Source organism: Nerophis lumbriciformis, linkage group LG12, assembly GCF_033978685.3.
Source record: "Nerophis lumbriciformis linkage group LG12, RoL_Nlum_v2.1, whole genome shotgun sequence".
In the NCBI taxonomy this organism is placed as follows: domain Eukaryota; kingdom Metazoa; phylum Chordata; class Actinopteri; order Syngnathiformes; family Syngnathidae; genus Nerophis; species Nerophis lumbriciformis.
In genome coordinates, this window is record NC_084559.2 from 15,142,323 (window position 1) to 15,156,986 (window position 14,664).

General features: G+C 41.6%; 1 protein-coding gene across 4 annotated transcripts in view; it reads left to right on the forward strand.

Moving 5' to 3' along the window:
* Positions 1 to 14,664, forward strand: part of LOC133622907 (uncharacterized) — a 31,221-nt gene that overhangs the window by 14,119 nt on the left and 2,438 nt on the right. For 3 of the 4 annotated variants that reach the window (XM_061985757.1, XM_061985756.2, XM_061985755.2), the window contains exons 5-8: positions 445 to 599; positions 6,551 to 6,727; positions 9,689 to 9,818; positions 11,384 to 11,712. In XM_061985757.1, the coding sequence (XP_061841741.1) occupies positions 445 to 599; positions 6,551 to 6,727; positions 9,689 to 9,818; positions 11,384 to 11,712 (791 nt within the window). The remainder of the gene's footprint in view (positions 1 to 444; positions 600 to 6,550; positions 6,728 to 9,688; positions 9,819 to 11,383; positions 11,713 to 14,664) is intronic. The other variant, XM_072914318.1, reaches the window with a different exon arrangement.

Below are 14,664 nucleotides of genomic sequence, written 5' to 3' on the forward strand. Positions count from 1 at the left end.
TAGTGACATGATTAACACAGGTGCGCAAATCCAAAACGTGAAACAGGTGAAACTAATGGATTGCTATGGTGACCAAACAAGAGAGCGAAAACAGGAACTAAAAAGAGTCCAAAAACCAAACAGAACAAAGCCAAACAAAAACATGAACAAAAGACATGACACTTAGATTTCAGTTTTTGCAGTGTAAACTCAACTTATTGTACTACACAAAATCCGTAGTACAGTTTCTATTCATGATCCTTGCTATGACATCGCTGCTCCTTTCACAGATCGAGTTCATTGATTAAAGACGTGTTCAACGCATTTTATCAGTTGTGATGGGAACAGAAATGCAAACATTGATGTGTTGTGGCACCATAGCAAAGTCACAATACTAAATGTTATTTAGTATTGTTTCTGTTTGCATGTATAACCTGTTTCTTAATGGTGTTTGTGCTATCTCAGACAAGAACAGCCAGGAAGGAGGGAAAGAGAACCACCCTCCAGTGATGTCACCTGCACCCAGCAAGAGGCGGCGTGTGGGGCCACTCAAAGGCTGTCAAGTGAAGATTAGAGACCAACATGCCCCATTTCTCCACTTAAACTGGAGTGACAAGGAGGTACTATCTCTCTGACCATGTCGACTTTATTGACTGCTTTCATTAAGTCATGTCTCTGTTTGCACGGGGTTAACTTGTACTTTGGTGTGTTTGTTTGGTAAGTCTACACGCTATCATCCAAATCCTGGTACACACCAAGCAAACATACCAAGACTGTTGAGCGTTGAGACACAGTCCATCTACACATGATCTCTGGTCTGGTTCGTTTCATGACAAAAGCATCGAGAAATGTAAAATGTATGCCGTATTTTTCGGACTATAGGTCGCATTTTTTGGGGAAATTTATTTGATAAAACCCAACACCAAGAATAGACATTTGAAAGGCAATTTAAAATAAATAAAGAATAGTGAACAACAGGCTGAATAAGTGTACGTTATATGAGGCATAAATAACCAACTGGTATGTTAACGTAACATATTATGGTAAGAGTCATTCAAATAACTATAACATATAGAACATGCTATACGTTTACCAAACAATCTGTCACTCCTAATCGCTAAATCCCATAAAATCTTATACGTCTAGTCTCTTACGTGAATGAGCTAAATAATATTATTTGATATTTTACGCTAATGTGTTAATAATTTCACACATAAGTCGCTCCTGAGTATAAGTCGCACCCCCGGCCAAACTATGAAAAAAACTGCGACTTATAGTCCGAAAAATACGGTACAAGAAAATGTGTCTCCCTGTATGTGTAATTATTGTGACTCAGGGGCCAAATTTAGAGAGAAAAATGTGTCTGGGAGCCGGTATATCTGATTTTTAGGAACACTAATACAAAAACTCACAGTAATGTCTGATTGAAAACTAAAAACGTTATGACAGACCGCCTTAAAAAACGGAATTAAATTTTAAATTTTTTTACTGAATGAGACACTTAGAATGTACATGAAAATAAAGAATGTGGGATTTACAATATTAACTATGAAGCATAAAACACTGAATATTGACAACCTATGAACGTCACATATTTTACAATCAAGCGAAACACAAAAAAAAAATGCAACAAACAGCAAAATATGAACGCGAAGGGTAAAAAAACACATACAATCTGATACATCTGATATATTACTAAGCTTTAGAACTTTGTAGTAAAAATCTCCTTACACGTCTGTCCCTGACACCCGCATTTCAGGCTGGCCGTTCTGGAAACGCTCCCCACCCACAGTGCTTGGTGCCTCGTCTGAGCTGCTGTGACATAGGTTGCCATAGTAACTAATTAGATTACCATAGTAACTAATTAGATTAGCATAGTAACGAGTATATCATGCAAAAGCGCAGATTCCAACCATTGAAATACTTTGTATAGTTCAAGACTTACAGTCATTAGAAAACATCACTGCACATCATAACGGCAGCTACACTTTCCATCTTAAAGATCTAATAAAATTATTTGGGAATGTCCGGCGGGCCAGATTGAAAAGCTTAACAGGCCGCATGTCTACACTATATTGCCAAAAGTTTTTGGCCACCTGCCTTTACTCACATATGAACTTGAAGTGCCATCCCATGGAATTGTCCAAAACGTTTTGGTATCCTGGAGCATTCAAAGTTCCTTTCACTGGAACTAAGGGGCCAAGCCCAACCCCTGAAAAACCAACCCCACACCATAATTCCTCCTCCACCAAATTTCACACTCGGCACCATGCAGTCCGAAATCTAGCGTTTTCCGAGCAACCTCCAAACCCAGACTGGTCCATCAGATTGCCAGATGGAAAAACGTGATTCATCAGTCCAGAAAAGGTGTCTCCACTGCTCTAGAGTCCAATAGCGACGTGCTTTACACCACTGCATCCCACGCTTTCCATTGGACTTGGTGATGTATGGCTTAGATAGCTGCTCGGCCATGGAAACCCATTCCATGAAGCTCTCTGCGTACTGTACGTGGGCTAATTGGAAAGTCACATGAAGTTTGGAGCTCTGTAGCAACTGACTGTGCAGAAAGTCTTTGCACTATGCGCTTCAGCATCTGCCGACACCTCTCTGTCAGTTTACGTGGCCTACCACTTGGTGGCTGAGTTGCTGTTGTTCCCAAACTCTTCACTTTTCTCATAATAAAGTTGACTAGAATATTTAGGAGCGAGGAAATTTCAAGACTGGATTTGTTGCACAGGTGGCATCCTATGACAGTTCCACGCTACAAATCATTGAGAGTGGCCCATTCTTTCACAAATGTTTGTAGAAACAGTCTCCATGCCTGAGTGCTTGATTTTATACACTGGGCCAAGTGATTAGGGCACCTGATTCTCATCATTTGGATACTTTTGGCAATATAGTGTATATCATAAGGTTTATGTACTGTAAAAGTTCAACTCTGCTTCTTTACACACCTCATACACACCTGTCTGCCAGAGAAAAAGATGTTGCAGGACGAATCAGTGTTGCCATCTATTTTTTCAGACTATTGTCTTTTTCTAAACAGTGATTAGCAACAAATTTAGCCCCTTTTCCTGGTCTTGTAAAGCACGTAGTTGAGGGGTTGAGATGCAGGCAGCATACCCCTTCCCCTTCGAGCTTTTCCGGATGAAATGAAATTATTTTTTTCCAATCATTTTGGAACTTGCAAGCGTATTTCTTGTTCTTACTCGTCGCCGCCATGTCTCTTCTTCGTTTTTCTGCTTCGTCTCCTTCTTGTTGTGTGTGCAGTTGTGCTCTGCGCTCCAAAAGCCGTAGATGTTATTGTAGCGTCCCGGAAGAGTTAGTGCTGCAAGGGATTCTGGGTATTTGTTCTGTTGTGTTACGGTGCGGATGTTCTCCCGAAATGTGTTCGTCATCCTTGTTTGGTGTGGGTTCACAGTGTGGCGCATATTTGTAACTGTGTTAAAGTTGTTTATACGGCCACCCTCAGTGTGACCTGTATGGCTGTGGACCAAGTATGTCTTGCGTTATCATTAATCTAGTTAAAAGATCATACAAAGTGTCAGCATTACTTGACATCTTCGAGTAAAGACCATTGTTAAACCCGTCCAACGCTACATTATTATGTGACTGGGCCGGTACGCTGTTTATATGGAGGAAAAGCGGACGCCTGGACAGTATTCGGCTGTTAAGGGGTGAAGGTTTCAGGTGAGAGAGGACGTTAAAGGCAGTATCTTTAAGGCACGCTCCCAATATTGTTGTCCGGGTGGAAATCGGGAGGGTTGGCAAATATGCGTGACACCTCTGATGAAGGCTGCAGAAGCAAGATAGCCGAAACATGTCAGGTACAAAACTTTACCTTACTAGCCTATATAAATCAACCATTTATAAATACACATCAGTAGGCTAAATGAACTAAGGCTGCAGCTAACGATTATTTTTCTATCGATTAATCTATAGATTATTTTTTTCGACTAATCGGTTAATCTATAGATTATTTTTTTCGATTAATCTATAGATTATTTTTCCTTTTACCGATTATTTTTTTTATTTAAAATGAAGATGAAAAAATAAATGTTGGCCAGTTTTTTCAAAAGGCATGACTTTTATATACAAAAAAAAAAGTATGGCCACTCAGTCAACATTGACAACAACATGACAAAATATTCTGTAACAATGTAAACATTTAAAACTTTTAACATTTAACAAAATTAAAAGTAGCTTATTTGCTTTTTAATGTGCAAATATAAAAGTAAACATCCAGTGCAAATCTTAATATTCTGCAATAGTATAAGCATTTCTAAAGTAAAAGTATTGCTTATTTTGCTTTAAAATGTGCAAAAATAAAGATAAACATCCAATACAAAAAAGTGCAAAACGAAATATTCTGTAACAGTGTAAACATTTCAACAAAAGTAAAAGTATTGCTTATTTTGCTTAAGAACACAACAATGATAGTATGATTAAAGTGAAAGTTAATTGTTGGTTTGTACATAGTATATGTAACTGTTAATGTTGTAAAAGGTATTTGCACAACTAATTAACGTTAGCGTTAAAGAGGAGCGCGTCTTTGTAAACACTGAACAGGCACGCCAAACGCGCCTCTCAGAGCGAAACAGTGTTTTAGTTTATGAATTTACAACGCAGATACAAATGACACATTCATGATTTTGTGTAATGATGACAACGTATACTCACGCGGACGATTGACTAGTTGATGGTTTTCTTTTCAAATGTTCCTTCATAGCCGTTGTGCTGCTATGATAGGCCATTTCCGCTCGACACAGTGTGCATACAACAACTGTCAAGTGTTTTGCTTTTTTCGCTGTGCTTATCCCACACTTGAAGGGATGTACCAATGCTGAATGTGGCTTCTGGATTTCACTCAAAAGACCAGACCGTAGTTACTTTTTCCTTTAGTTTGCAACAGTTTTTCCAACCAAGAAACAGCTTCTTTTTTCTTCTTTAGTCTTTTTAGCAGTCTTTAGCAGTGTTAATAGACTTTAGTTTCTTTAGCTGTCATTAGCTGTCTTTAGTAGCCTTTAGTAGCCTTTAGCTTCTTTAGTAGGTGAAAAACCTTTAAGGACAAAACACCACAAGATTAACATGCTGTAAAAAATCAATCAATTATCAATCCCATAATTTACAACTATTAATTAGGCTATCAAACTCTTAACCATTAAACAAGTGCAAGAAAATGGACACATCTTTTCCCTTTAAGTTAAAACAGATTTTAAATAAATTGTCTCAACATAAATGCACCAAGATACATTTAAAACCAGAAACACAATAGATAAATGCAACAGAAAACCCAATATGCAAATACATAAATACCTAACCAATTAACCACCTATTTAGATACATATTTAAAATCCATATTCAATATAAATATATTATTAATTTAGCAGTGAAACACTCAATCTTAAACGCTGTCTACTGGTAGAAAAATGCCCCTTTTTCTACGCCCTCACCAACACAGTTAAATCCAACACTTTAAATTGAGCGACTTCACCCTCCTGATGAAGCAAACTGCTCCAACATTTATCAAAGTAAGCAAAGAATATCAACACTAAACAACAGTTACATAACACACTGTGTGTATTTAGCCTCCAGACTAAGCACGCTACATGCACACCCCCCCCCCCCCCCCATCTCACCAGCGCAACAAGTGCGCCACACCCACGAAGAGAAATATTAAATCTTACATACTTTTGGCACAACTCTGGGTTATCTGTAATGAACTAAACCTTTTTCCACTCTGCGCTGGCGTCTTTTGTACTCCTTGATTTGACACAGCGGTCTAATTACCGGGCTCGCGCACCAGCAGATGAGACAGGAGCGCGCCGCGTTATACCTGCGCGTGAACGTAAACTGATCGGCTCTGATTTTATAAGCCGACTGGCCGAAATAATGCCGAATTATATACATTTCCTGGGGTTGCCTAGGTGAATAGGGATGCGGATGTGCTCTAAGATAAAATATAATTTTATTAAGTGGGGTTTGGCTGGTTGCTAAACAGCCACGGTTGCGAGCTCGCGCTTCAGCTGACGAGACAGCTGTTCACCGCTACAACATTATTAGGCCGTTTATTGAAAATACTCCCACACTTTTGACGACTTTTGGCGTGCTTTTTTTCCCTCGCTCGCACCGCTCGCATCATCTGCTTTGCGCTCCGCCATGACGGCAGTGTGACGTAAATATGCGACGCGTCGAAGCATAAAAACGACGTCGACATATTTACGTAACCGATGACGTCGACTACGTCGACGCGTCGTTTCAGCCTTAAAATGAACCTCTTCAACATTCATTTGTTTTGTTCTTTATGGTCCTTTGCTGCATATTTTATCTCCCCTCACAGCGTCCATAGAAATTATACATACATCATGGCAAATTAGACAATGACGATGTACACCGACTACCCAAATGTTCTTTGGGAAAATGCTTGCTGAAATATGAGGGTTGTACTCGTGTTTGTGAGAGACGATTTGTGTTATTTTGAATGTTTTAAACTTATGTTTACACTTGTTTTCTGTGAGCGCTACAGGTCTTCTGCAGGTGTAGCATTCAAAATCTGCCCTCCCGTTTACAGGATAAGGAAGAAGCGACAGAATGCAGTGACACTATCACCACTGATGCACTGCCATCAAGTGATATTGAAGAAGAAGAAGAAGAGGCCCAGCCTGTGCTTCTTCCTGCACCTCTCCATGGTGACAGTGAGCGAGCCATGTTGGAGCTACAAGACTTTTCATCAACAAACAACCAACAGGTTAAATTCCTCCCAGACACTCACACTGGGAAGTTTGTACCACGCTTGACTAATGATGGTATTGTGTACATTTTAAGCGATACTAGTACCAAATATTTGTCCACCATTGGTGCCCGAGCTTTCAACCGCTCAGCCCCCACATCTTTGGAAATCATTACCACCAGACCTTCGTAACATAGACTCAATATCCCTCTTTAAATCAAGACTTAAAAAACACCAATTCCTGACTGCTTATTCATTGTAAGTATTATCAATCTTTGTTTTTGTTGTTATTATCTAATTGGTTTTATTGTTTTGATTTTGTACGGTGTCCTTGAGTGCCCAGAAAAGCGCGTTATAAGTCAAATGTATTATTATTATTATTTATTATGAAATAGGGGCTTGAACGGTGCCCAAATTAGTACTTAAAAATGGAAAACATGCCAATTATTTTTATGGAATTTTGTGACATTCAATTTGAGCAGGCTAGTAGTTGAAATACTTCAATTATGTACATAAAATGATAACTAAGTAATAGATTCAAAACGAGAAATAAAATCCACAACCAACTGATAGAATTATTGCAACAAAACCAGCAACAATACAAAACATTGCACTGGTCGTATAATAGTGAGAGTCCAGTCCATAGTGGATCTAACATAATATTGTGAGAGTCCAGTCCATAGTGGATCTAACATAATATTGTGATAGTCCAGTCCATAGTGGATCTAACATAATAGTGTGAGAGTCCAGTCCATAGTGGATCTAACATAATGTTGTGAGAGTCCAGTCCATAGTGGATCGAACATAATAGTGTGAGAGTCCAGTCCATAGTGGATCTAATATAATATTGTGATAGTCCAGTCCATAGTGAATCTAAAATAATGTTGTGAGAGTCCAGTCCATAGTGGATCGAACATAATAGTGAGAGTCCAGTCCATAGTGGATCTAACATAATAGTGAGAGTCCAGTCCATAGTGGATCTAACATAATATTGAGAGTCCATTCCATAGTGGATCTAACATAATAGTGAGAGTCCAGTCCATAGTGGATCTAACATAAAATTGTGATAGTCCAGTCCATAGTGGATCTAACATAATAGTGTGAGAGTCCAGTCCATAGTGGATCGAACATAATAGTGTGAGAGTCCAGTCCATAGTGGATCGAACATAATAGTGAGAGTCCAGTCCATAGTAGATCTAACATAATAGTGAGAGTCCAGTCCATAGTGGATCTAACATAATAGTGAGAGTCCAGTCCATAGTGGATCTAACATAATAGTGAGAGTCCAGTCCATAGTGGATCCAACATAATAGTGAGAGTCCAGTCCATAGTGGATCTAACATAATATTGTGATAGTCCTGTCCATAGTGGATCTAACATAATAGTGTGAGAGTCCAGTCCATAGTGGATCTAACATAATAGTGTGAGAGTCCAGTCCATAGTGGATCTAACATAATGTTGTGAGAGTCCAGTCCATAGTGGATCGAACATAATAGTAAGAGTCCAGTCCATAGTGGATCTAGTATAATAGTGTGAGAGTCCAGTCCATAGTAGATCTAACATAATATTGTGATAGTCCAGTCCATAGTGGATCTAACATAATAATGTGAGAGTCCAGTCCATAGTGGATCGAACATAATAGTGTGAGAGTCCAGTCCATAGTGAATCTAACATAATGTTGTGAGAGTCCAGTCCATAGTGGATCGAACATAATAGTGAGAGTCCAGTCCATAGTGGATCTAACATAATAGTGAGAGTCCAGTCCATAGTGGATCTAACGTAATAGTGAGAGTCCAGTCCATAGTGGATCGAACATAATAGTGAGAGTCCAGTCCATAGTGGATCTAACATGATAGTGAGAGTCCAGTCTATAGTGGATCTAACATAATATTGTGATAGTCCAGTCCATAGTGGATCTAACATAATAATGTGAGAGTCCAGTCCATAGTGGATCTAGTATAATAGTGTGAGAGTCCAGTCCATAGTGGATCGAACATAATAGTGAGAGTCCAGTCCATAGTGGATCTAACATAATAGTGAGAGTCCAGTCTATAGTGGATCTAACATAATATTGTGATAGTCCAGTCCATAGTGAAACTAACATAATAATGTGAGAGTCCAGTCCATAGTGGATCTAGTATAATAGTGTGAGAGTCCAGTCCATAGTGGATCTAGTATAATAGTGTGAGAGTCCAGTCCATAGTGGATCTAACATAATATTGTAATAGTCCAGTCCATAGTGGATCTAACATAATAATGTGAGAGTCCAGTCCATAGTGGATCTAACATAATAATGTGAGAGTCCAGTCCATAATGGATCTAACATAATGGTGTGAGAGTCCAGTCCATAGTGGATCGAACATAATAGTGAGAGTCCAGTCCATAGTGGATCTAACATAATAGTGAGTCCAGTCCATAGTGGATCTAACATAATAGTGAGAGTCCAGTCCATAGTGGATCTAACATAATAGTGAGAGTCCAGTCCATAGTGGATCTAACATAATAGTGAGAGTCCAGTCCATAGTGGGGCCAGCAGGAGACCATCCCGAGCGGAGACAGGTCAGCAGGGCAGGGATGTCCCCTACCGATGCACAGGCGAGCGGTCCACCCCGGGTCCCGACTTTGGACAGCCAGCGCTTCATCCGTGGCCACCAGACCTGTGGCCCCATCTCCACGAAGGAGAGGGGGGCAGAGCAGAAAAGAAACGGCAGATCAACTGGTCTAAAAAGGGGGTCTATTTAAAGGCTAGAGTATACAAATGAGTTTTAAGATGGGACTTAAAAGTTTCTACTGAGGTAGCATCCCTAACTGTTACAGGGAGGGCATTCCATAGTACTGGAGCCCCAATAGAAAAATGACCTTTTGTAAAAAAATGTTCAATTGAAATTCAACTTTGTAATGATGTGCATCTGTTGAGTGAATATACAGAACATGTACTTCAGTTCGACTGCGGCAGTGTCACATATTCTCTCTCAACAGGACGATGTGGGTGAACCTCAAAGACCCGTCCAAGCACGGTCCAGTTTCCTTACATCAGCTTTACAAGATGAGTCTTCCTCAGCTTTTCAAATCTCGTCTCTCCAGTCTCTCCTAGAGATAAAGGTAGCAGGTAAAACACCCACTCTTCTCTGGTCGTCTTTCATCTGGGTTAAAACCTGTTAAAGCTGACTCTACATTACAATAGTACGTCTCGTTCAGGCCTGGGCAAATTAAGGCCTGGGGGCCGCATGCGGCCAGTTAAGCTTTTCAATCTGGCCCGCCGGACATTCCCAAATAATTGTTTTAGTTTTTTAAGATGGAAACTGTAGCTGCCATTTTGATGTGCAGTGATGTTTTCAAAAGGCCGTAAGTTTTGAACTATACAAAGTATTTCAATGGTTGGAACCCGCGCTTTTGCATGATGTACTAGTGTGGACGTCGTTCCCTACCCGTTCCACGGATACCACGTCACAGGAGCCAGGCGTGCCGTTTTAACAGAGTTTTACTGTACATGTAATGCCAAGAACAATCTTTTCAGATGTCTTTTCTCTCCAGACTCTCCCCCTCTCTCCTCTGCTGGTCGCTCACTGTTAAAGACAACAGGTGATTAGATCTCCACGTACCACCTGTGAAATCTAATCACCTGCCAGCTGTGTCTCGCCGTCCCGCACATGCCCCGCCCCTAGCCGATGGTGCTCCGCCCTCAACACCATTGACAGAGGCGGTGACCTTTGCTCCTGCACGCGCGCTGATCACACTCTCCCTCCAGAACTAGTTATTATGGTAGTCTAATTAGTTACTATGGTAGTTTAAGTCACAGCAGCTCAGATGAGGGACCAAGCAGTGTGGGTGGGGAGTGTTTCCATAGAGTGTTTCCAGAGCGGCCAGCCTGAAATGCGGGTGTCAGGGACAGACGCGGAAGGAGATTTTTACAGCAAAGTTCTAAAGCTTAGTGATATATCAGATTGTAGGTGGGTTTGTTTTTTTTTTTAATTCTTCACGTTCCTATTTCGCTGTGTTTGTTGCATTTTTGTTGATTGTAAAATATGTGGATGGAGAGGGGGTGTGACGTTCATATGTTGTCAATATTCAGTATTTTATCATTCATAGTTAATATTGTAAATCCCACATTCTTTATTTTCATGTACATTCTGGGAGTCTAATTCAGTTAAAAAAATGTAAAATTCCATTCTGTTTTTTAAGGCGGTCTGTCAAGTTAAAGTACCAATGATTGTCACACACAAACTAGGTGTGGTGAAATTTGTCCTCTGCATTTAACCCATCCCCTTGTTCACCCCCTGGGCGGTGAGGGGAGCAGTGAGCAGCAGCAGTGCCGCGCCCGGGAATCATTTTTGGTGATTTAACCCCTAATTCCAACCCTTGATGCTGAGTGCCAAGCAGGGAGGTAATGGGTCCCATTTTTATAGTCTTTGGTATGACTCGGCCGGGGTTTGAACTCACGACCTACCCATCTCGGGGTGGACACTCTAACCACTAGGCCACTGAGTAATGTTTTTAGCATTCAATCAGACATTATTGTGAGGTTTTGTATTAGTCTTCCTAAAAATCAGATATACCTGCCCCCAGACACATTTTTTTCTCTAAATTTGGCCCCCTGAGTCAAAATAATTGCCCAGGCCTGATCTAGTTTAATGTGTTTAATTTGACAATTGGCATGGTTTCTTGTCCATACAGAAGACGATTCCTGTGGAACTCTTGCTACAAAGAACAAAAGGAAGCGAGTGCATTTTGGAGGTCCTCTTTCTCCTGAGTTGTATGATAAGCACTTACCTCCCAGCACCCCATTGCAGAAGGGGGAGACACCAGTTCAAAGCCCCACACCAGGTGGAGTCTTAAAGCTGCGCTCTGTGTTAAGGAAACCTCAGAGGAATGAGCCTCACGCCCCACAAGACCAGCCAGACTTCAGCGGTTCCTTGGGCTTTGGCGCCTCCTCGGTTCTTGCAATGCCTCGCAAGTGCAGAATGCCCTCTCTCGCAGCAGACCGAGTGGAGGACAAAGGAAAGGTATATGTGGTTGTATGTCAAAATGAACGTGATTAATTCATCATTGTAATTAAACTGATTTAAAAAATGTAACACATTTAACCCAGAATGAAGCGCTAGTGACAGGCTGCACAACCAAACATCACAATATGGAAGACGCTAATCCACATGTTGGCCCTCTCCATCAGAAATTTGAGCACAAAAAAAGCATGAAGTAGTCAACCGACAAAAGTATTGTGCACACTTTAAATAGCACATTAAAGTTTAAGTACCAAAGATAGTCACACACAGTTTGATATTCGCAGGTGGATTGGATCACTTCTCGTAGGAAAAAAGGCTCTAATTGTGATAACCATATCCTTGAGAAAAGACTACCTGTCAAGCTCAACGCCAACATTTGAGTTAGGACTCAAAGCAGTTGTTTTCCAGACACTTATACACGAACATCTCCTTTTATGGTCAGGGTGTGCTCTCCTGACTTAGCACACACACCCAGAGACAGGAAGGAGGAATATAAGTTAAAGTTAAAGTACCAATGATTGTCACACACACATGAGGTGTGGAGAAATTTGTCCTCTGCATTTGACCCATCCCCCTTGTTCACCCCCTGGGAGGTGAGGGGAGCAGTGGGCAGCAGCGCACAGGAATCATTTTTGGTGATTTAACCCCCAATTCCAACCCTTGTTGCTGAGTGCCAAGCAGGGATGTAATGGGTCCCATTTTCATAGTCTTAAACTCACAACCGACCGACCTCAGGGCGGACACTAACCACTAGGCCACTGAGTAGGTTAATAATAGCACATTAATTATTGTGGATAAATGTTTGTTTATAAAAACAAACAGGTGTGTTGTTAACATAAGCATGAAAACATATTCAAGTACATGTATATTACCTTATTTCTTGAAACTATTTGCCAACACAAAATGAAACCGATTTAAAATATCAGTCATTTTTAGCCATGATTAATGGAAAGTAATCAACAACAACCCTGTGATTAATTAAACACTGTTTGACAGCACCAATTAAAAGATGAGCAACATTAGGCACAAAGACCTGTATTAGCATTATTTCACATTTACAAATATAAATTGACTTAAGGTCAAAACTAGAGATGTCCGATAATATCGGACTGCCGATATTATCGGCCGATAAATGCTTTAAAATGTAATATCGGAAATGATCGGTTTCGGTTTCAAAATTATCGGTATCGGTTTCAAAAAGTACTCCAAAGGGAATAAGCGGTAGAAAATGGATGGATGGATGGTTTCAAAAAGTAAAATGTATGACTTTTTAAAACGCCGCTGTGTACACGGACGTAGGGAGAAGTACAGAGCGCCAATAAACCTTAAAGGCACTGCCTTTGCGTGCCGGCCCAATCACATAATATCTACGGCTTTTCACACACACAAGTGAATGCAAACATACTTGGTCAACAGCCATACAGGTCACACTGAGGGTTGCCGTATAAACAACTATAACACTTTTACAAATATGCGCCACACTGTGAACCCACACCAAACAAGAATGACAAACACATTTCGGGAGAACATCCGCACCGTAACACAACATAAACACAACAGAACAAATACCCAGAACCCTTTGCAGCTCTAACTCTTCCGGGACGCTACAATATACACCCCCAGTGTGTGTGCACATACACATTTACACACCTAGTGTGTGTGCACATACACATTTACACACCTAGTGTGTGTGCACATACACATTTACACCCGCAGTGTGTGTGTGTTCTGGCAATGCTTACTTAATGGGGACATCGCTCTGTTTACACCAGTGGTCCCCAACCACTGGGCCGCGGCCCTGTACTGGTCTGTGGATCGATTGGTACCGGGCCGCACAAGAAATAAAAAAAATTATATTTATTTTTTTAAATCAACATAAAAAACACAAGATACACTTACAATTAGTGCACCAACCCAAAAAACCTCCCTCCCCCATTCACACTCATTCACACAAAAGCATTGTTTCTTTCTGTTATTAATATTCTGGTTCCTACATTATATATCAATTAGAGATGCGCGGTTTGCGGACACAACCGCGGAGTCGCGGATTATCCGCGGATCGGGCGGATGAAATTAAAAAAAATAAGATTTTATCCGCGCGCAGGTCGGGTCGGGTGGATTAATTAGATATATATTTTTTTTTTTTTTTTTTTTTTTTTTTTTTTTTTGCGGGTGGCAGTTAAACCAATTCGGAATTATATATACATAGTTAAATGTTGTTACCCACATACGAAAAACGAGCAGGCACCTGCTGCATATGCCACAACAGAAGAAAAAAAAAGAAAAGAGATGGACACTTTTACGGAGCGGAGAAGGGACGCCTCGCCGGGGTCCGGGACCGAGGCCCCTTCCCCCGAGAGGGCCCCACCGGGAGCCGTAGCTGAGGCGATCCGCGAGAAGGGCCCGACGCACGTCCAGGGTCACTACTGCGCCCACCGCACCGACACCCCGCCTCGTCCGCCTTCGCCGCGGCCGGCGTCACGCGCAGCAGGTAAGCAGCTTACCTGCCCGCCACCCCCGTGGCCGGGGGCTCGTAACAGGGGTCACTCCGCGCGCTCCGCCCGCGCAGCTTACCTGCCCGCCACCCCTGTTGCCGGGGGCACGTAACAGGGGTCACTCCGCGCGCAGTGCGCTCACGAAAGGGGTGGGGCTCACCCTGGTTGATATAGAGAGCAGGACGGTGGCCATGGAAGTCGGAACCCGCTAAGGAGTGTGTAACAACCCACCTGCCGAATCAACTAGCCCTGAAAATGGATGGCTCTGGAGCGTCGGGCCCATTTACCCGGCCGTCGCCGGCAGCGAGACGCGCTTGGAGGTGCGCTCAGCGCGGCTCCCATATGATTGCGCACTGGTGTGCGTCTGGGTCGTGACAGCGTGGCACGCGAAAGTCTGTCCTGCATTGGATCAGTCTCCTTTCTTTAACAGGCAAAAGCTTTATAACCTCAGTGAGGT